This window comes from Erithacus rubecula (genome assembly GCF_903797595.1).
Source record: "Erithacus rubecula genome assembly, contig: SUPER_Z_unloc_5, whole genome shotgun sequence".
In the NCBI taxonomy this organism is placed as follows: Eukaryota; Metazoa; Chordata; class Aves; order Passeriformes; family Muscicapidae; genus Erithacus; species Erithacus rubecula.
In genome coordinates, this window is record NW_027635819.1 from 704730 (window position 1) to 726632 (window position 21903).

Genomic DNA, 21903 nt, shown 5'->3' on the forward strand with positions numbered 1-21903 from the left:
CCTTGAATAAACTACCCTTTTCGGAGTGATGCTGATTTCTAACTAATTTTCAGTGAGTCACCTTTGCCACTGAAGACAATACATTTCTGTTTATAGAGGTGCTAAAAACGGTGATTTGTCCAGCTGAGAAGGCTTAAACATCTACAGTACTTGCGTGAGCCAGAATAAACCAGTTTGGATACCTCTGTCTGGTACCTGTGTTCAATGCAGACATACCAAAAAAGTAATGGAGTTGAACTGGATGGCTGGCCATAGAGCTATAAAACCATTAAGGTTGGAAAAGACCTCAAAGATCATCACATCTGGCCAAACCAGCACCACCAACAGGTTAACCATTAAAGTGAATCTTCAAATGCCACTTCCACACTGGTTTTTTTGTCCACTTCCAAATGGACAGATGACTCCACACTTCAATGATCAGTCTGTTCCAGTGCTTAACAACCCTGTGAATTTTCTTTTTCGTAATAGCTCATCTGAATATCACCTGGCACAACTTAAGGCCACTTCCTCTCATCCTGTTAACTTGTTACCTGGGAGAAGAGGCCAATCCCTACCTGGCTACAACCTCTTACCAGGCAAATGTAGAGAACAATATCCCCCCTCAGTGTCCTTTTCTCTAGGCTAAACAGCCCCAGCTCCCCTAACCTCACAGGGCCTTTGCTCCCTTCCCCACCTCTGCTGCCCTTCTCTGGATTTGCTCCAGCCCCTCAATGTCTTTCTTGTTGTGAGGGGCCCAGAACTTAACACAGGACTTGTGTGCCCTCACCAGTGTCAAGCAAAGGGTATGGTCACTGCCCTGCTCCTGCTGGCCACACTGTTGTGCACACAGGCCAGGATGCCCTTGGCCTTCTTGGCCACCTGGGCACAGCTGGCTCATGTTCAGCTGCTGTCAACCAGCACCCCCAGGTCCTTTTCTGCACTGCAGCTTTCCAGCCTCTCTGCCCTAAGCCTGTTGTGCTGCTTGGGGTGGTCCAAGTGCAGATGAATGTCATCTAGTTGGCCTGTGATCCAGCCTGTGCAGATCCCTCTGCAGAGCTTTCCTGCCCTCCAGCAGATCAACACTCCTGCCCAACTTGGCATATCTGTGAATTGACTTGATGAACTTGATCCCCTTGTCCATGTTCTTGATTACAGAACTGGCCCCAGCCCCCTGAGCCCTGGGGAACACCACTACTGTCCAGCCATGATCTGGGTGTAAATACACTCACCACCACTCTCAGAGCTCTGCCATCCAGCCAGATTTTTCACTCAGTGAGCAGTAAATCCACACCATAGGCGGCCAGATTCTCCAGAAGAATACTGTGGGAAACCGTATCAAAGGCTTTACTAAAATTTAGGTAAACACATCCATAGCCTTTTCCTCATCCACTAGGCAGATCACTTTGTCCTAGCATGAGATCAGGTTGTTCAAGGAGAACCTGCCTTTCATAAACCCATGGTGTGGGTGAGATCCCCCGATTGTCCTGTACTTGTTGCAAGTACAAATATGGTTGTTGCACTTAGAGGATGGTCAAGATGATCTGCTCTTTGAACTTGCCTGGCACTGAGATCAGGCTGACAAGCCTGTTCTTCCCTGGATGCTTCTTCAAACCCTCGTCATACATGGGTGCCAAGTTTGGCAACTTCCAGTAACTGGCACCTGCCTAGTTGATCAGTGCTTCTGGTAAATTATTGAAGGTGAAGCAACTTCATGTTGATTGCAGATGTACCCTCTATCCATCAAATTTGCTAGAACCTTTAGTCACAGGAGTACATTACAGTGTTTGTGTTGTTGGCACTTTGAGAAAAAGCTGTTTGGAGAAGAAATAATAATAAAATTATTCCAGGAAATTGCACAGAGGTATTTGATAAACAAACTAGTCACTGGAGAAGAACAGATAAAAGAAAAAATTACCTCTTGGCAGAAAGGCAAGAAATAAAACTTTAAGTGATTAAGTCAAGTTAAGGAGGAAAACATGTCTAAGAAGGAGCAGTAATTCTCAAAGGACTCAGATATATATCAGTAAACATGTTATTCCTGTTACCACACAAGAACCAATCCATATCACCCCTCAGGCCACTGCAAATACAGAACAGTATTTGTATTAGTCCAACCCTAAAAGAAATACAGAAAGTGAATTTTCACTAACTAACCTCTTCAGAGAGCTAAATGTGTTTGTGCACAGTGTTATGTTGAATCTACATCTGCAGAGTTGTTATTATTATTATTATTATTATTATTATTATTACAGTCTTTTTATATATTTGGTCACAGAAGACATAACTCTGTAAGAGCCAGTTTGAGAGTATCGCGTAATTAAAAAAAAACAGGTTGAGCTGAATGAATAGTCTTGAAAAGACAACAGACTATGAGAACATGGCCATCTCTGCATTTTCTTACTAAAGGGGGCATGTCTTTTTTCTTAAAAATGTGAGGAATGGGTCCTGTGGAAACTCATACAAAAATAAAATAAACAAACCCTCATATCCATGCTGAATCTAGTGGGTTTATTATCATGTTGTATTGCTCTGATCAGTTGGAAAAAAATGGACAGAAGAAATGTTTATGATTATGTTAGTGGGGTGCACTGTTGTGGTAGAGGGCATGCTTAGGGTTGCTATGAAGTGTGTGTTTAGGGTTGCTGTCTCAACAGTGCCTCATCAAGATGTGCAATGCATTTGGAGGAGAAATGGGTGTAGATTATTTTGAACAGAGTGGTGACATCTGCAGGCTGTTTTCATGGATAAAACTAAACAAAGAAGAGACTAGCCCTGCTTTCCCTGGGAAGAACAAACCTTAATAAATGGCTTAAAATTCTAAACATTATTTTATTTTAGTAAACATGCAATTCAACAAGTGCTTTTTGTTGAAGTGAGGCCATGAGAAATAAGTAATGAAAATATCTAGTGGTGATAAAAATACACAATGTCAGTTATATCACTTCATTAACACCTCACAGTCGTAAGTGTAGTTGATATTTTGTGATGTGAAACAAAATAAGCTCTGTGCTCAATAAGCTTACAGTCTAATTTAAAATACTGTACAGAGAATAATCTGGTAAGAAAGAAGTGATAAAAGAAGCAGGGAAACTATGGGCAGCAGCATAAAAAATGAAGAATCACAGGCTGTCAGTGATTCCTTCATCTGCTTACTCACTGTGTTTATGAGCATATGACGCTCCTATCATGTTTCAAACTATGTGATTACTTTCTGCAAGGTCATAACTATCCTTTATTTTCTTTCTTGACAAATTAAGACCAATCTGTTGATATGAGATGCAGTGCATGAGTTCATAACTTTCCTTTCTGTATGGTTTTAGCAGATCAGACAGACCACCCATTCCACTTCTCTGTCAGCAGATGTAGAGGTCTCTGTGTCTGCAGTTTGTGGTCAGCCAAGTCACTCCAGCCCTCAGTGGTTTACCAGCTCTGCTTGGATAAGTCAACCAGGAGCTCAGCCATGCAATTCCTCTTCTGCATATGTATGCATAAAGTTAATGACACTGTAGTTTCTGGCTGTACAGGATCACAAGTTTTCCTAGGGATTGGTATCAATGTGTATCAAAGCATTGCTCAGAATATTTAGGTCCTGTTTTACCTGCTCCAATAATGCAAATAGCTCTTAACTCTGATTATCACAAACAGATCATAAAGAGGGAAGGCTTGGTCTCAAATCTTGCTTCAGTTATTGGATGTCTTGAAGTCAGCTGGACAGAACTTTTGCACATAGAACGCTCTTTATTCTAGTCTCAGAATAACTCAAATGTCATGCATACAGCTTGGATGGTTCAGGAGCAAGCTGGGGTTCTCTGCTGGTACTGTGAGTAATAGAGGGATATACATGAGAGTATAAGATATTATTTTTCTTGAAGACTAAAAGCTGACATGTATTTCAGTATGTCTTCAAAAGAAAGTAGTGACTAACCAAACAAGTACAAAGCAATGAGACTTCTCTCAGCATTAAAAAGCCACAATGACCTAACCCCCCTAAAATTCCAACTAGATTGATAAAGTCATTGTACAGTTCTTTATCTGCAATAAGAAATTTGTGCCTATCTGACCTCAAGTATCTGCCCTATCTTTCATATCAAAGCCTTACTTAGTTAAGGAGTCGGGACACTGAGACTTCCTATTGAGTGTTTTAAGCATAAGGATTCTGCTGTGGTAGAAAATGGAGAGCTAAACAACAAAAGGAGTCAGCTAATACTGTAGCAAAGACATTACTAAAATGAGATTCTAAGGGTGTGTTGCAATATCTTGCAGTGTGGAGATCCCAAGAGTAGACCTGGTAAGCCATTACAGCTCATCACCACGTGCTATAAACTGGCTAGCAATGTGTTTTTGCTGCTCTGGACCCAGTTGTAATCTAGAACTGATGTCCTATGTCTTCTTTTTTATGTTTGCCATGTGTAAAGTTACCACAATCTTCTGTAATGTATAGAAGGGTGCTTCTGCAAAAGTTTATTTATTACTGTGGTGCAGGAAAGAATCAATAGGTGGCCAAACGAAAGTCCTCTGTCTGCATTTGGTAGTCCCACTCTCTGTATGAATTCTACAAGAGATGCTATGCTATACAAATGAATGAACAAAAACCAAATTAATGTAGTAGAACTTCAAGGGGAGAGGAAAGAATAATATATAAAATATAGTCCCTTTATAACTCTTATGATCTGCAACTTCTCTTCTATGTTACTGGTACACCTGAGTTGTAGATTTTGTTCAAATTCAAAATGCAAGCAGATTTTTCAGAGACTGAATTTTAAAAATTACTGGCTTAGACTAACATTTTTCAAGCACTTTATTCAGGCATGCTGTTTTTTCCAACCATGCTGATCAGAAGTCACAGCAGAGATTTGAACTTACATATGTCACTTCTTCCTTTTATGTTTTTGCAGACATTGGTTGAATATGGAGCAAATGTCACCATGCAAAACCACGTGGGAGAGAAACCCTCACAAAGTGCTGAGCGACATGGGCACACCATGTGTTCCCGCTACTTAGTAGTTGTGGAGACATGTATGTCACTGGCCTCTCAGGTTGTCAAGCTGACTAAGCAGCTGAAGGAGTAAGTGTTTCATTGTTAGCAAGAGATCCTAATTCATCATCAGTTTATTAGCAGTTTTTATTTTCTTCTTCTTCTTGTATATGACATTTTAAAATCATATTTCTACCTTATTTCCCCACTCTTTACTGCTGTCAAGTATTTGTCCCTTCACCTTTAGCAACTCAGTTTTTCAGCTGTTATTTTTGTGGCAGTTTGCTGTGAGCATACATGGAGGGAGTGGCAGATGAAGAAATCCAGTCCCTTTTCCCTTTGCAAATCTTGCAATCACATCATTACAGATCATAATTTCTGTTCATTTAAGCATGATTTTATATACAGGTTACAGTGCTGGGTGTTGATTTTGGGAGGAATAATGGAAATAATAGTTGGAAGGATTTTTTTTTTTTTTTTTTTTGGTCTTGGAAAGTCACCGAAACCTACAATGACTACTCAGAAATATCTTCTATTCTATATTTCTTCATATGAACTGGTTTTAATATTTTGGTATGGTTTTATTAAACATTGGGTAAAGAGCTCATTATGTTGAAACAAATTATCCTAATTGCTTGCTTTAACTGTTGATGCAGTTACTGTGGTTTAGCATGTCAGTATCCTCATAAGACTCTTAGAAACCATCAGCACTGACCTGACATGGTTCCAGCATAGATATGTGATCAAGATATCAGCTATCACAGTCCATGCAAATGACTTCTGAAAACCTCATGTTTCTAGGAGACCATATAATTTTATGGTGATAAACGTGTAGCTAGTTGTATTGGTGTAAATATTGGTATACTGGTTATATTGGTATTTGTATAAATTAAAATACTCTACTGGCAGGGGAGCTGCAGAGTGGCCTCAGTGAGAGCAAGTGAAGGTTTACCTTTGCTAGATGAAACTCTCTGCAATAGACCCATTGCAGGGCACAGCTAAGCCCCACTGGTCATTCTTGTAGTGCCTGTGTGAAAACATATCTGAAAAAGAGCAGAAGGTGCCAGAGAGGCAAAGAAAACAGAAGAGTGGCAATCAGGGGGAACAGCAAGGCCAGAGGAGCTGGAGGTGCACCAGAAGAAGAAACACCCCCAGATGGTCCATGTTCACCCATGGTAGAACAGGTACCTTGAAAGGGCTGCAGCCCATGGACAAGCCCAGAGACAGTGATTTCCTGATTGGGATGCAGCCTGTCAAAGACCCACACTTGGGAACAAACAAAAAAGGGTGGGGAAAAAAGGAACAGAGAGGAACTGCCACACATGAGCCCTGACCTGTGGGCTGCGTGTTGGCTTACTGAGAAGGCTGGAGGTAACCTGCAGCAAGGACAAGAGGGCAAGAGAGGCGTCTGAAATGAAGCCTGGGAATGGTGAAGAGGAGCTAGGTGTGCTAATGAATCTGGGTGAGAAATTGAGCTTGGAAAAGGGGAGGATAAATGTTTTAAATGTCTGTCCTTCTTTATTTTCCAGTACCTGAACCAGTAATGAAATAATTGTGCTAATTTACAATGAATTAAGTTCCCCATGTTGAATCTCTTTTGTTCGTGACAGATACTGGGAAGTGATCTCCCTGTCTTTATCTTTACTTTTTGTCTTTGCCATATCTTCATGCTTTTACATTTGTTCTGTCAAAAATACCTACACTGAACTGAGGATCATTAGAATATTTACCATTTTCATTATTTTACAGCCTGACAATGTTCCCTGGTTGTGTCAATATACCTGGTTGGACTTGGTCCACTTGCTGAAAAATACAATCATCTGACACAAAGGGAAAAAGTAAATGTAAGACATTTCCCTAGAAGACAGCATTAGCATTTGACTCATATCAATATATAATGAAATATATTTTCCCCATAATTCAGCAGAAATTCACACACACCAGGAAGTAGAGGTGGCAGCCACAGAATACTCATGTTTCAGTTCTTTTTTATTCTCATCCAGTACTTGATAAAAGTTTTACCTCTCATACAGAAAAAAATTGGTTATTATGTGAGTCAGCAGGCTACTTATTCCTGCAGAAATAGTCTTGTTGTGACTTTCATGACAAAAGCATTATTAACATTTTTCCAAGTATCCCCGTTGTCTCACAGACTGCATCCACAGGAAGTCATTGAAATTATTCTTATCTGACTCCTGATGAGTTTCTTTGCTTGTTTCAGCTGGAGTTAAATCTGCTTCCCTTAAGCAGCCTATTTTTCAGGCTTCAGATTAGTTTCAGTAAGAGCAGCAGCAGCCTTTTCTCCCTCTCCTACAAAGGTATGTCTCTTTGTGCAGCCCTGTTGCAGTTTACTGAGGCAGTGAAATAATCTATTTTCTGCTTGAAGGAGCAGCGTCTGCATGGCTATTTGGGCAGAAGGCCTCAGGCCACAAGTGGTTTTGATAAATACAATGAACCGTGTTCACAGGCTCAGGAGCCAGAAGGGATTTTGGAAGAAGAAGAAGAAGACTCTTGCCCTGTTCTGCAGTCCTCATCCTTCTGAAAAATCCAAGGATGCTACAAAGTACCTCCATGGAGCGGGTTGTCAAGGGGACCCTTATCACAGCAGGGGAATTAATTCACTGACTGCAGCACCTGTGAAAATCCTGGAACTAGCAGTTCTGAAGATCCTGAAGACATTAGATGGCAACAGATGGAAGTCAAGTTTGCTGTCTGATTCTTTCAAATGTACATAACATAGCTGTTATGCAGGAGTAACTGCAACCTGGGCAGCTGGGCTTTCCTGGATTTTCACCAACTACTTCTCCCAGGGTTAATGAGCACTGGTCTAGAGACAGATTGTATCCTGGAGGATTACCTGGACAGTCAGTATCAACACTGAGGGCTCTTATGTGTTTCCTAGCTTTCCCTCAGCTTCCATAAGCATGAGCTGATCATGCAGTCCTCTTTATTTTAAGCGCCTTATTGATAAAACAAAGGAGCTTCACCCAGTAGCACTATTCCTCCAACCACAGGAAGATTGGAATGGTTGATATTCTGCAAGAAGAAAAGCAGTGCAGAAACTCTTAGACAAGCACTTACCAAGATGTTTATCTTCAAAGATTTTAACCCAATGAAGGATGTATTGTCTTCCATTCTCTTTTCATGAGTTCTTCCAGTCATCAAGCAACACAGAGAAGAAGTTATTCCAAGCCATCATACTGTTAGGAGCCATTCCCTAACAGAAGGCAAAAAATTAAAACTATAGCATCACATTTTCCCAATTTTCAATCTTTCAGCTCTTTGAACCAAAGCATCTCAGTTGATTTATACAGAGGAGTATAGAAAAATATGCAGAGATAAATCTCCATTCAGGGACAAAAACCTTTATATTTGAACAATGGAAATTAGTGGAAATGACAAATGTTTCATCAGATCTTCAGAGGATTAACTGAGGGTTTCCCTCAAAAGGGAAAAAAATGAGGAATTCTTTCCATAGGTAGAAAGTGGCCTACAAAGACCTGTTGTTACTGGCTTCAAAATGCAAGCTTTGCTTTAAATCTCTTGCCAATTACAGAAGTTTTTTCAATCCGGTATGACTTTCTGAGCTAAACAAAATACTTAGAGCAGTCACAAAATTTTCCTGTAGAGACTATACAAAATAATTTGCTTTTGTATTACTTCCTGAGGTCTTCACAGGTCTTAGCAATCTTAGTTATTCTCTCACTGCTTTCTTTACCTGCCCAAAAAAATCTGTAGTTGCCAGTGTAGAAAATCCCTACATTCATAAAGTATAACTTTATTTATATTATTTGGGCTTTCCTAGTCTGAAGAAACCATCCCAGAATTAATGACATAGAGTGCTTCCTTAGACTTCTTTTGCAATGCTGCCTGACAGTGGACCTGCACTTCCAGACACTAATGTCCTACATTTATGAACCTGGATGAGGTTCATAGTGAGTGAAGTGAGACACCTCCTAATTTTTTAGATATGCTGTCAACTCAAAATCTCTGTCATGGCAAAGATCAAAACAAATCAAGAGTCAAAAGATGAAGTTGAGAAAACTGTCTGGTATTCTCTCTCATAGGTGTTTTTTGTGTTGTGTGAAGGAAATCCATGATTTTCATGGCACATTGTAGGATTAGCTGTAAATATAACTGATAAAAAATGTCTCTAGTGGTATGTGCAACTTGCTGGGGTTTTTGGTTGGGTGGGGTTTGTTGGGGGTAGAGCATGTTGTATAGACATATAGTAAGAAACCCATAGTCATTCTCATATTATTAAAAAAAAAGGAGAAATAAGAAAACATGCTAAGAGGGATACTTCTGCAGAGCCCAGTGCCTCAGCCTATTCCCTCTTCAGTTACTGAGCCCCCTGATTTCATCAGGAGGTATTTGGGGTCTCCAGATGTCTAACTAGACACCGAAGGGTCCTTACAGGTTACTCACATTGGCTAAGCTAAGATCCCCAGGATTTGGCCATCAGTTATGATAAAACAAGTATACCCTCTTACCCCTGAAGCTATAGTGGTCTTGTCTCCTGAATCAGTCTGGCTTTAATACTTTGCAGTATTGCTATTCCAAGAAGCTGTGATTTGCTGTTTCCTGTTATCTTGGAATACATATGTGCATTTATTTATCTTTAGTGCTGGCAAGATGTGTGTGTGTCTGTGACTTATGCACTAACTAGTTAAACTGTGAAAATGGAGTAAACTTAAAGTCTTTTAGCACAATAAATTGTTTGAGTGCAATGAGAACATTACCTCAGGAAGATATGCCAAAGATCTCCTCTGAAGCTAAAGACATAAAAAACTGTTAGCTGTATTATTTAGAAAAAAAAAATGAGGGAATGAAAAAAGGAGAAGAAAACAGATGAATTGCATCACAACCTGAAAAGAATTTCACTGGCTCTTATAGGAGAGTATCTGGGGAGCTGCAATATAAGTTAATGTTGACAGATGGTAGGAGTAATTTTAAAATACTCTGAGGAAGTGTGTAGGCCAGAGGAAGGAAGATGGAAAATAAAAGGAAGAAAGGATCTACATAAAGCATGGCTGTGTTGTAAAATGCAAGGCAGTATGTCAAGATCACACCTTTATTTCTATTTCACTTCTCAAACTCACTTTGATATATTAAAAGTAAAACATTTGTTTTCTGCCAGCCCTGCAAGTACAACCTGTAGTCTGAAAAGTGATCTGGATTCTTTCTGGCTTTGACATTGCCAGTTGTAAGGACTTCATTTGCAACACAGCTAAATCTTTTGCTGATGGCATGTGAACTAGGAAGGTGTCCAGCTCATTGGTAGAGATCTGCCTTAGTTCTGCATATCCAACAAGGATAAAGTACTAAAAACATATTGCTTAGATAGCAACAGAAGCAGAGCCTTGGGGAAGCGGTTGAAAAGTAATTTCCCCATGGTCATTTGGTCAGGACCAGGGAATAAAAACCTCTAAATCTCTAAGTTTCTAGAATTTTTCTAATAATTCTGTCTGTGCAGTGTTTAGATGCACTGGAAATTACAGATCACTAGACAGATGTTTTCTCTGGTGGTCGGCAAAAGGAGAGTTCTGATATAAGAAGGAATGTCTGGATTGTATGGAAGCATGGAAAAGAGGACCTTTTTGTCTTGATCTACCATTTTTGTAAAACTGCTTGAGGATTTGCAGGTTATAATGCTCAGCTGAGACCTTCTTGGTTCCTACTTCTCATAGGCTGCAGGACAACAGATCTGATTAGGGGTGAATAATTGAAAATGGAGTTTGTACTGTGACTATCACTCTCATATTACTAACAATTTTTATGTACTGTTGCAAATTTTTAAGTGCTGTTTTCTAAATTAATTTGAAAAGCAGTCTAGATCACAACACCACACTGCAAGTGATAAACTTGGGTGGGTATTACACAGGCATAAAGTGGATACAGAGCCCAGGTAGGATCTTTGGAAAGGTTCTGCCAGAGCAAATGTGGTGCAGACATCAAATACCAGCTGTAGTTTGGACCAGTCCTTTCCAGTGGGCAGTAATTTCTCTCTGAGTTAATTTCTAAATAGAAAGGGAGGAAGCAGTTGCCTGAGCTGTTGCTCAGATCACTGACTGTAGGAAGTGATTGCTTAATATGTGTGTTTTCCATTCTTTTCCATAAGCAAAGAAACAAATGACCCTAGGTTTACCATATTTTTGTGTCTGTCACTCATTTTCAATTCACTGTTGCTTGTGATCACACACTTGTCCTTATATGAAGTATAATAAATAATCTGACAAGTGATTTTCTCAGTTGTTCTTTGCGGAGATCACAAAATGTCAGCACAGATTCAGACAGAAGTACAAGCTCTCTATGTTCTTATTTATAAGTTCTCTATTCAGTATATGAAGTACAGGTGAAGAGGACTTCTTTCTTTAATACAAATTTGGCAGGGTAGCATCAATTTTCTTGTAACTTACTTGTGCAGTCCTTTTTACAATTTGAGGTAAACAGTCTTCCATTTTCCTGCAGGCAGACTGTGGAACGTGTGACTTTACAGAACCAGCTCCAGCAGCTTTTAGAAGCACAGCGGTCAGAGGGCAAGTCACTGCCCACATCCCCAAGGTAAGGTGACTGGAACTGTACTGCATGCTGTATTTGCACATTTTTATAATCTATCAGTTGTCAGGAGAAGCTGGGATCTAGATAAATCTGTAAAGAAAATGTGGGAATGCCTTGTGGACTCGAAGCCGAGCTTCTAGAATTTGACAGTGCTGACAAGTATTGGAAATCTTTGAGTATAAACTAAATAGTCCCTGCTTCCCGAGAGAGTGAAAGCAAATCTTACAGGGGAATGTAGTATATTTTGAAGTAGACAAATAGCAGAAGATCCTAGAAACCCTAGGAAAGACGTAAAGTTTGATGGTTTGTTGGTCTATAATACATTACTTTTAGCAGTAAGTTACAAAAAGTTACCATAAAAAACTGCTTTCGTATTAATAAGGCTCCTTACACTCATTAAATCTTTTACCTGCTGTAGCTTGTGTAAAAAGTCAAAACTCGAAGCTTTATGTATTGTTTACATATTCTGTCAGAAGTCACAGAAAGAAATACAAGTTTCAGACATTAAAGAGGAAGACAGAGGACTGGATCTATCTGACACTGAGAGATTTGCATGGAAGCAGATGAAGCAAACATGACTTCACTCTGGCAGCAAGCTGAAGATGATTTTGAAAGAAGTAAAGTAAAGCTCATGCAGATAGAGTTCTGTTTATCCTTATTTTTAATCTGTTTTCCTCTCTGGAATCCATATACAGTGGTTCACCCTGTTTCGGAGTTGTTAGGGAGCTACATACATGTGAAACTGTAAAGCCAGCATACAAGCTGCAGCCTTTGACAATCAGAACTTTGGGTCATTGAGTATGAGCTTGTAGTGTCAGTGACTGCTTGTTGTCAATTCTCACAGAATCCTGAGCATTTTTCTGTACAAGTGCTCTATGGCCCTGAATTTCTTGTATTGGTTTCAGACAAGTGCAAACAGTTGCAGTTGTAGATATCAAAGACATTATGATGGGAGATACATTTTTGTGAACAGATTTCATCTAGGAAAGGGCTGCAAACTCCTGCCAAACTAGAAAACCACACTGGAAAAGGGTTTTATTGCCTTTTTTAGGAATCTTTGTCTTCCCTGTGTGCCAGCTCAACAGGGACAATGAGCTGTATTCCAGCTCATTTGGTTTCTGTGATTTTTGCTGACTGATCTTTCCAAGTGGTCTCTCATCCAAGTTCTGGCCTGGATCAGGGCTGTTTTACTTTCAGTATCAGGTGAAAGCAGATCCCTCATCACTCATTATTCCTGTGAAAGGTTAGGCTTCAACATCATTCCAGTTAATTGAGCAAGTCTGAAAATTACACTCTATTTATTTTATTTCATAGTTGGCTGCCACTTTTCCTTCTAGTTGGAACTCACTTGTAGATGTTTTCATCATCCAAGGAGGCGGTAGCAGATCTAAGAGAACAGATCCCTTTTGTTAGGAATGTGTGCTGTAGACAAATACATGTTCTTCAATGTTTAGGTTTGCCACAGAGAAAAAAACCCATAAAATTAATTGAAAATTAGTAAGTATAGGTATGTGAATTTTTTACACTGTGAAAACTATGGACTCATCAGAGCAGAGGGTGCTTGCCAGCCTTACAAGAACCTAAATTTTATCACCTTTTCCTTGCTTAGAGGAAAAGTGGTTTGAAGTAAGAATGTGAAGTGTTATGAGCTCTAGCATATGTCACAGGAAAAGGTCTCTGCAATTTACATTCTTCACAAATCAGGCATTGTTGAAATTGCTGTTTCCTTCTGTAAAACAGTTGGAGTTCTGAATTGAATTTATTATTCTATTAGTGTTGAAATACATTCATGTCACCTTTCTCTTGCTTTTCAGTATTTCATGTCTGAAAAGGTTTTGAGTGCAAATTGCACTGACTTTTTATGAGGTCTTATATGGTTGTTATTATTAATACCAGATGCAGTTTAGATTTATGAAATCATTGCTATGCAGAGAGGTGATACATTCACAGGACTTAGAATAAACTACTTTTGTATTGTGATATGACTTGGCTAGTAGGCATTTGGCCTTGTGAGGTTTTTTTTGCATGTCAGCTCACACAAATAAGAGTAGGTTCTCTAGAGTTTTCCTCATAAAGTCATATTTAGCGTTTGAATAGTCATTCTAAGTTTTGATTTTTAAGGAGGGTCTTTCTTTTGTGAGTGAAAGTGAAGATACTCAAACTCTACATAGGATTGGAAACAGTATTACATCCTTCTCTATGTAATCTTTGCTGTGGCATCACAATAATGAATTCCATGTGGGTAGTGATGAAAAGGATAAGTAACAATAAAGTGAGACAGACACATACATTGGAAATGCCAGTTTCACATTTTGGATATGCCTTAATTCTGCTGTGACATTTCCTCTTTTTCTCTTTAAGCCTGCCATCATCTCCTACTTCTGGCAAGCCCCAGTGGAAGCCATCTGAAGCAGATGAATTGTCTCCACCAAAAAGTAAATTGAACACCCAAGATGGGATTCACATTCTTGGCAGCTTGGGAACGAGTACATCTAGTCGTGCTCGAGCTAAGATAAAAGATGAGGACTCAGATAAAATCTTGCGCCAGTTGTTGGGGAAGGAAATCTCTGAAAATGTCTGTATGCAGGAAAAGCTGACTTTGGAATTTCAGGATGCTCATGCATCCTCCAAGAACGTGAAGAAGATTTTGCCAGAGAAAAGGGAGCTGAAGTTAGCCCGTCTGAGGCAACTGATGCAGAGGTCTCTCAGTGAGTCTGATACAGATTCAGCTAATTCTGAGGACCACAAGAACACCCCTGTGAAAAGAACTGACAAACCAAGACCTCAGCCTATAGTGGAGAGTGTTGAGAGCACAGAGAGTTTGAGCATGATGCTTAAGAAGCACAGTGCCACAGCAGGGCGGCGCTTCCCCTTTGGTATCAGGGTGTCCAAGTCTGTGGACGGCCACAGTCCTTCCCCTACTTCAGAGAGCAGTGATCCAGATAATGAAGCCCCATATCAGTCTGGTACAGTACCTCAGAGCCAGTTCTGTGGAGACAACTCTCCATCCAGCACAGACAGTGCCACTGCCCAGAAGGTTGCCACCAGCCCTAAGAGTGCTCTCAAGTCTCCATCTTCAAAGCGCAGAACCTCTCAGAATTTGAAACTTCGAGTAACTTTTGAGGAGCCTGTGGTACAGGTGGAGCTAGCAGAGTCAGAACTAAATGAGGAGAAGGATAAAGAGCGGAGCAAAGGACTCGTGCGGGCTCCAGCCAGCTCTGGGGAACATGCAGGGGATCAGCTCAAAAGGCCTTTCGGGGCCTTTCGGTCCATAATGGAGACACTGAGTGGCAACCAAAACAACAACAACAACTGTCAAACAGCAAACCTCATGAAATCCTCCTCAACGCTGCCTTTTACCTCACTAGGAAGGAAGACAACAGAAAGCAAGGGAAATCCAGCAGTTGTCTCAAAAGGAAGAAACAAGCCAGTGAGTACACTGAAAGAAGGAGGGGCCTTTTTTTTTCTTGTCTCATTAAGTAGTGCATAAGTTTGACAGCTTCTTCCTTCTGCTTTTCTATTAGAAAATGATGCACGCAAATATTTTATTATATTTGACCTAGAGAAAGCCCATCCACTTTTTTCGTTTTGGAAGAATTTTCCAAGGAGTGGGAGGTGTTCCTTACGTATAGAGTCTCTTAGGGCATATGATTCACACGTTCTGTGTTGAAGTCTTTCCACAGATGTGATTCAAATGGAAATGATGTTTGGTGTTGCAGTGAGTGACAAAATACACAATGAGAAGGCCAGTCTTGAAACCATGGGTTTTCTGAGGACTAATTAACTGAAGGTCTAGCCCTGTCCTGTCCTAGAAACACTGATGAGGCCAACAGAATAAGAAAAAAAACAAGGAAAAATTGCAGAAATGGTCCTTCCTGTTTCTGTGGGAGTAACCGCCAGCCCTAGGCATTGAAGGTGTCAGCAGCAAGTCTTCTTTCACCTCCTTCTCCTCATATCACAGAATCTTCTTGTGTCAGAGCACATGGTAGGCCTGTACCAAAACATACTGGATTCAGATCTTCCCCATTCTACACTGAACAGAGTGCCTTTTCTGGGAACTCAATGGAAAGAGGGGTGTGTGCAGTTAAAAGGCTGCTCTTCTTGTTTAAAAGAAAGGAGAAAATATTTGGAACAAATGCATCTTCCAAGATTTTAGGTCATAGGTTGGACTTGGTGATCTCAAAGGTCTTTTCCAACCTAGTTGATTCTGTGATTCTGTGATTTTGTACTGAATAGAAGAGACAGACATAGGGAATACTGTCTGTGGAGTGGAGAGAAGTGTGAGCATCTGGAGATACAGTAGAGGTGAGTGAGAGGGAATGGTAGTTGATTTAATGGAAACACATGAGGTGAAAGAATAATTTCAAGAAGAATAAAAAGTAGGCCAATAGAAGGAGGAGTAGCAGTAGTGAATTATATACTGTAATAAGTATGACAAGGTAATGGGAGAAAAATACAGGAAAATCTTAGGCAAAGAGGTGGCAAAAGAAAGAATGGAAAGAGAGAACTGAGAAATAGTGGGAAGTCCAGATTACATTAGACCTGTAGTGCTGTAGCAGACTGAAATTAAATGAAACTAAATGAAAAATTCAAAGGAGACCTAAAGGCCTAAATTGAAGTGGGACTACATTTCTTAAAGATTACTCAGAATCACAATATGAACTATTGATTTGAGTCTTTAAAGACATGGACCATCTAGTTGAACAGACAGTTTAAGAAAGAAATGTTTTTATAACATAATGGCTTTTTTTTTTATGGGTAGTTCAGATTTCATAGTGACAGGGAAGAAGACAGTCTGTCTTCAAAGATGATCTGATAGGTTGCAAGGCCATGAGCAGTTTTTGTAGTTCCCTAAGAAATTTTGAAGGATTGTATGAGGTAATTGTAACAGTGTTGATGCTTGCAATGTGAAATGCAGGTTCTGTGAAAAGGCCATGTTTGCGTGTCACTGCTGCCAGCATCACAACTGTGGAAAGAATAAATTTTCATACCAACCCAAAGGACCATAGCATGTATCTCAAAGAGGTGACAGATTCAGGCACAAAAAAGAAATCTGTTAAAATGTTACTGTGGCTATCTGACTGCATGTTTTATTAGATTTTCATGTTATGCATGTGGGAAGCTCTGTGCATGCTCTTAATTGATATGTTGTACTTTCTTAGGATCCTTACTTCAGCTACACCAGTCTTTCTTCTAGCACGTTGAATGAAGAACTATGTAACTGTGCTTGGTATGTGCTTATGCATGACAATGTTAAGCATCTCTGTTGCTTTCTTTTCTCAAATTGTATTTGTTTGTTAACGTTGTAACTGAAGCACTGGAATCAATTCACAAGAGGGAAGTAGTTGAAGATCTAAATTCCTAGAAAAGCAGAAATTTATGATGGATTTCTGCTGATGTCACCATTGAACTGGCTACAGGATTTCAGTTCCAAGCAAGTACAGAAAGTATTCATGCTCATAAATCGACCAGGGTGTATAGCAGACTTTGGCTGAGTATTCTGCCTCTGTTGAATAAAATTCAAGTACCAGATGAGTGTGGAAATTAAATTTCCTCTCATGAGAAAAGCAGGAAGACCACAGTTCATCTCTAAATGGAGAGAACAGAGAACATGAAGCAGAATTCTGTACTTTAAGTGTCAGTTCTCTTCTATTTTCACACATTTTTCTTTCTCTCCCTTAGACTTTGAAGTTAAATACATTTTTAAAAATCTGATTAACTCTTGAGTGTAGTCAAAATCCTTAATTTTATTCTATTCCATCAGGGCTATTCAGGCAGATAGAGACTAGTACTTCAATTCCATAAAGATATTTTGACAAAATATTGACAGAACAACACTTGATAAAATGTTTATTTTAAAAGCAAATACTGTCTAAAAATGACCTGTCATTTTCACTTAACTCTTAACACTCACAAATTCCTTTTTTTCTTTTTCTGTTAACTGAGATGTAAAGTCAGTTTGATATTAGTTATTCTGCAGTTCAAGACCCTAAGTCACTTTCAAGTTAGTGTTTGCTAAGTATCTAATGGAAGTGGAGGGTCCATTCACCAGTTTTCTATTGCCAGGACCTTCCCATACTTAAAGACTCTATTTTTGTAATGGAAATGTGACTCTCGTTCAGAAGCCTTTGGCACAGTATATGTGAAGCCAGAAACTGTAAGATTTCCAAGAGGTTTTCATTCTCTCCTGAAAACAAAGAGGGGAATTTCTGTGCAGAAAACTGGATAACAGCAGTTCGAGGGAACATCAGTGTTCAGCTTCCAGTCAAAACATCCAGCTGCCTGTCCAGATCGTAGAATAATGCAAAATGATTGATCTTATCCGTATGTTAGAGCCATCTCCCAGGTGCAGGCAATTGTAATTTGTCACTTGCCTTGTCTAACTGCTCTTGTGTGAGAAATCCCTGGCAATATAGCATTTTCCCAGAAGTGAGAGACAGGGAAAGTCTGGCTGCTGCTTCAGGGTGATGGTTGGGCATGAATTCCTGGCTGTCCCACCAGGCACCATGTCCTAAATCTGCCCCCATTACCATGGACACATGGAGAACCAGAGAGCAGGAAACAAGGAGCAGAGTGCACAAACAGCACAGCTTGAGGAGGCCTCTTACAGTACCCACAAATTAGGAAGTGAGCAAACTACGTGCCAAAGTCTGTGGCACACGATTTCCAAATATCGCCTAAGAATGGAAGCTGTATTTTGCTTTTCAGATATGAAGACACAGACCTGAATATTCTCAGAGCTTCTGAGCTAGTCTTTGTAATGAGCTTTAGCATGTGTTGTGATTTTTGCGTAGCCAAATGGATGTCTGTCATTTGTCAACTACATAATGCCCAGTATCTGTGAATTTTAAATCTTAAAAGAATATCACCCTTCTGTTCACTACAGGCTCCTGGACACTGTTTGAATTTTCCATGGGGGAAAGTCTGGGGAGACTACATAATTGCCATTTCAGGACAATTTGGAAAAATAAACAAAATTAATTTGGAAAACAGGATAGTCTTTGGTAGTTAAAACCTTTACAGATTTTTATATTGGGCAGTTATATTTCTGAACACTGTGCCAAGCCCATTTTGACACTACACCCTTATAACAGGGGATTTAATTAGCATTTTCTGAAATCTAAAGTCATTATACAAAATCTGCATTCAGTGAGATGACATTCCTGTCAACTAGTTTCCAGCACCTTTTTCTTCAACTTCTGTTCTTTTAATTTGGTTTTTTTTTTTTCATTCAAAATTACTCGAAGTGCATTAAGGCTTTGTAGTTTGCTTTTTCAAGTTGGCAGCTTAAGAGTAGAGGACTGTGCTAACTTTTTGGTGACCTTTTTAAAATTGGTACACCCTATTTTTCTTAACATTTTGGAGGAATTTTTGGATGTGCAAGATGGTTTGGGATATTTTTTCCTCTTTTGGAAGAATTAGCCAGGTTTTGCATATTACAACTCCAGGCAAATATTTGAAGTATTTTTTCCATCTTAGATGTATGCCAATGAACAGTTCTTTCTCACACTTTAAGTCATCTGAGATCTGCATTATGTTTAAATAAGCAGTAACTCACTATATCAATATAAAACCCTGTATTAGGTGCAGCTATCAACAGCAAAAATTGCTTCCTACCTGGGGGCACTCCATCATCAGAAGTCTGTCAGGTAGAAAAATAGCCATGCTTCTAAAACAGCAAGTGGATTTAACCTAATACATATCCCACTGCTAGGCCTCATATGGATAAATTACAACTTCAAATATATCCTCCAGAAAAAGAATGCTTATCTATATGTTTAACAAAATAGTAACCATTCATACCAGTAGAGTATAACATGAATGTGAAAGTACCTTTATTGCAGATTTACATTTGTTCTCCTGTGAACTCTTGTGATCATGCATCACTGCTGGTTTCATGAGAGGATGTATTAGTGGTGATGCAGGCACTAGAAGATGTTAGAAATTTAACTGGAAATTTGGTAACTAATTAGCAATATTGATAATACATTTCCTCCAGGTCAGGGGGCACAGTTGTAAAAGGCATGTCTGTTTAGTATCATCACCTAGAGACATCTGTGTTAGCTGAAAATTTTCATCTTTGAGGTCACATTGCAACTGTAAAGCTGCCAAAGGGGGTCTTTGGTGTGCCTAGTGGGTTTCTATATGGGAACTCACCCACAGGTTTTCTCAACATTGCAAGCCTAAGCCAATGCAGCAGGTAAATGTTAGCCTTAGGGGGCATCCTTTAGTTGGTTACATGGTTAAGGCTGTGATAACAGCAATGCATGTAAAATGCCAATATGTAGGTATGGCAAAGAGTTTTAAGCTCCTCTTTTACCTCCTCAGACTCAGTGCTGCAAAGTCTACCTTGGCTGGCTCAATTCTGTGCCTTTTGCTCTTGCTTTGAGTGTGTGACAACTGCAATTTAGATTAATAAAGGGGGGTTAAAATAGAATGATCACTCATACACTTATTAGGACCCAAAATTATGGTCCATGAGGTCAGTTTCTGTTAAACCCTGAAGTAATCACCAGATTATCTCACCATCCTAAGTATAAATTTCTTGGGAATGTTTGTTACCTTGTGATGGTTGTAGACTGAAATAAAGCTGTTCTGATATACAGGAGTCAGGCTCAGTAATACTCAGTTAGTTAAAGGCACACTTCTTCATACTCACTCTTGCTCTCAGTCTAGTGTCTGTCCCTTGCAGCAGCAAAGCAGCTAGTCATGATTGTATTGTAGGAGTTTTACTCTTCAGTAGTAATAACTAGAAGTGAGGGGGTTTGAAAATTGCCATGGACTGGATGTCTAGTCAACAATGAGTTGGAAGGTTAATTGAAGAAAATGGGAACATACTGAGAATTCAGAACAAGAACATGTGAAAGGAAATGAAGGAAAGGAGTGCTACAAATATGTTGTGCTTAATTTTTATACTCTAATTGGGAAGCTGTCATTCAGATCTCCTACACCATAGATAGATAGGTTCATTTATCTCTGATGATTATTAATGGAGATAAGATGACTGTGTTACAGGCAGAGTCAGAAACCAATAAGTTTTGTCTAATGCTGATTGTAATGGATCTTTTTGTCACTGTGATACTTTTCTCTAAAATATGAGCATTTTTTTTTATATTCTGTGCATTATTACCAGAAATGACAGCAGCACACTAATTAATGCTGTGACTTAAAAAGCTCCTCATCATCCCATTGGTTTGCAGTTTTGATTTCAGAATGGAAGTTATAACTCAGTAAGAATCCATAGTATTAGAAATTATTTAGGGTAGCACGTCTAGAAAAACAACGGCAGAAAGAAAGATTAATTCAGATTTTAGTACATACAAAAAGAACAAAACAGGGTGAATAAACACATTGCCAACCCCAGTATATTTTTATTATTACCATGGAATAATTTTCTCCTTTTTTTTTTTTTTCTCCAGGCATGATGACATCAACTGGAAAATCCAGAAATCTGACAGTCAAAAGAGTACTGAAGAGCCAGAGCTGCAGGAATTCTTCCTCTAAACCATGTCATGATGTTTCACTTAGTTTGAAATACCTGAAATATAGCCTTTTGAAACACTTAATATGAGACATACCCCTCACCAGCAAAACAGCAGCTCTTAGGATGCCTTAATTTGTATCAGTTAGACCATATACAAATCTTTTTTATGATATATGTGTATATGTAACTTGTTTGTAAGCTGTGCTGTGTAAAGGCATGGGTGAGCAGAAGTAACAATTTGAAAATTTTTATGACACTTGCAACCTCCAAAATGTTTGTTAGGCCACAGAACACATTTTGTACTTTGTGTCTTGCATGGATATATTGTCATATATCTTTATTTCCCTTTGTCAACAGCATATACTATGAAATTTTTATCCAGGACTCTGCCTGCACAGCTCCTCAGTGAGATCAAGGCAAAAGCATTGATTTTTTTTTTTTAGTATGTTTTGTCTGTTGTTATTTCTATTTTTTGTAAAAAGGAAATAAAGATGATGTTAATAGGACACACTGAGTGCAGACACTTCCTGTAATTCATTTCCTCTTTGGAGTTTTAAGTTTTTTACTGTTCTTTTTATATAAAAAAAGGTCCAGTTTCTGGATTTCAGTCAATTAGTTGTGTCAAGGGTTGGTTTATTGTTTACTAGACCTTTATCAGCTCAAAAATGTGTAGAAATAAAAAGTGTACATGCAGTTTTAAGTCACCAGTTACTGCTACTTGCCAAGCACTGGCAGTGTGTTCAGCTTTGTTGAAGTTACTGCAAAATCTGCTGAAACTCTAATCCACATTCTCTCAAAGCTGTAAAGATCCCTTTGTTGAATATTTTTTAACTTTTCAGAAAAAGTTAATTAATTCACTTTGTTTCTGTGGTAAACTGTGAGTACATTCTTCAAATGTGTCCTA

At 39.1% G+C, this 21903-nt stretch overlaps 1 protein-coding gene across 2 annotated transcripts in view; it reads left to right on the plus strand.

The window, feature by feature from the left end:
• Positions 1–21505, plus strand: part of SNCAIP (synuclein alpha interacting protein) — an 89974-nt gene extending 68469 nt beyond the window's left edge. Inside the window, exons 8-12 of one of the 2 annotated variants that reach the window (XM_079331584.1) lie at positions 4875–5044; positions 11426–11518; positions 13877–14945; positions 16678–16745; positions 20935–21505. In XM_079331584.1, coding sequence (XP_079187710.1) covers positions 4875–5044; positions 11426–11518; positions 13877–14945; positions 16678–16745; positions 20935–21019 — 1485 coding nt within the window. In that variant the 3' untranslated portion in view covers positions 21020–21505. The remainder of the gene's footprint in view (positions 1–4874; positions 5045–11425; positions 11519–13876; positions 14946–16677; positions 16746–20934) is intronic. The other variant, XM_079331585.1, reaches the window with a different exon arrangement.
• Positions 21506–21903: the final 398 nt, after the last annotated feature.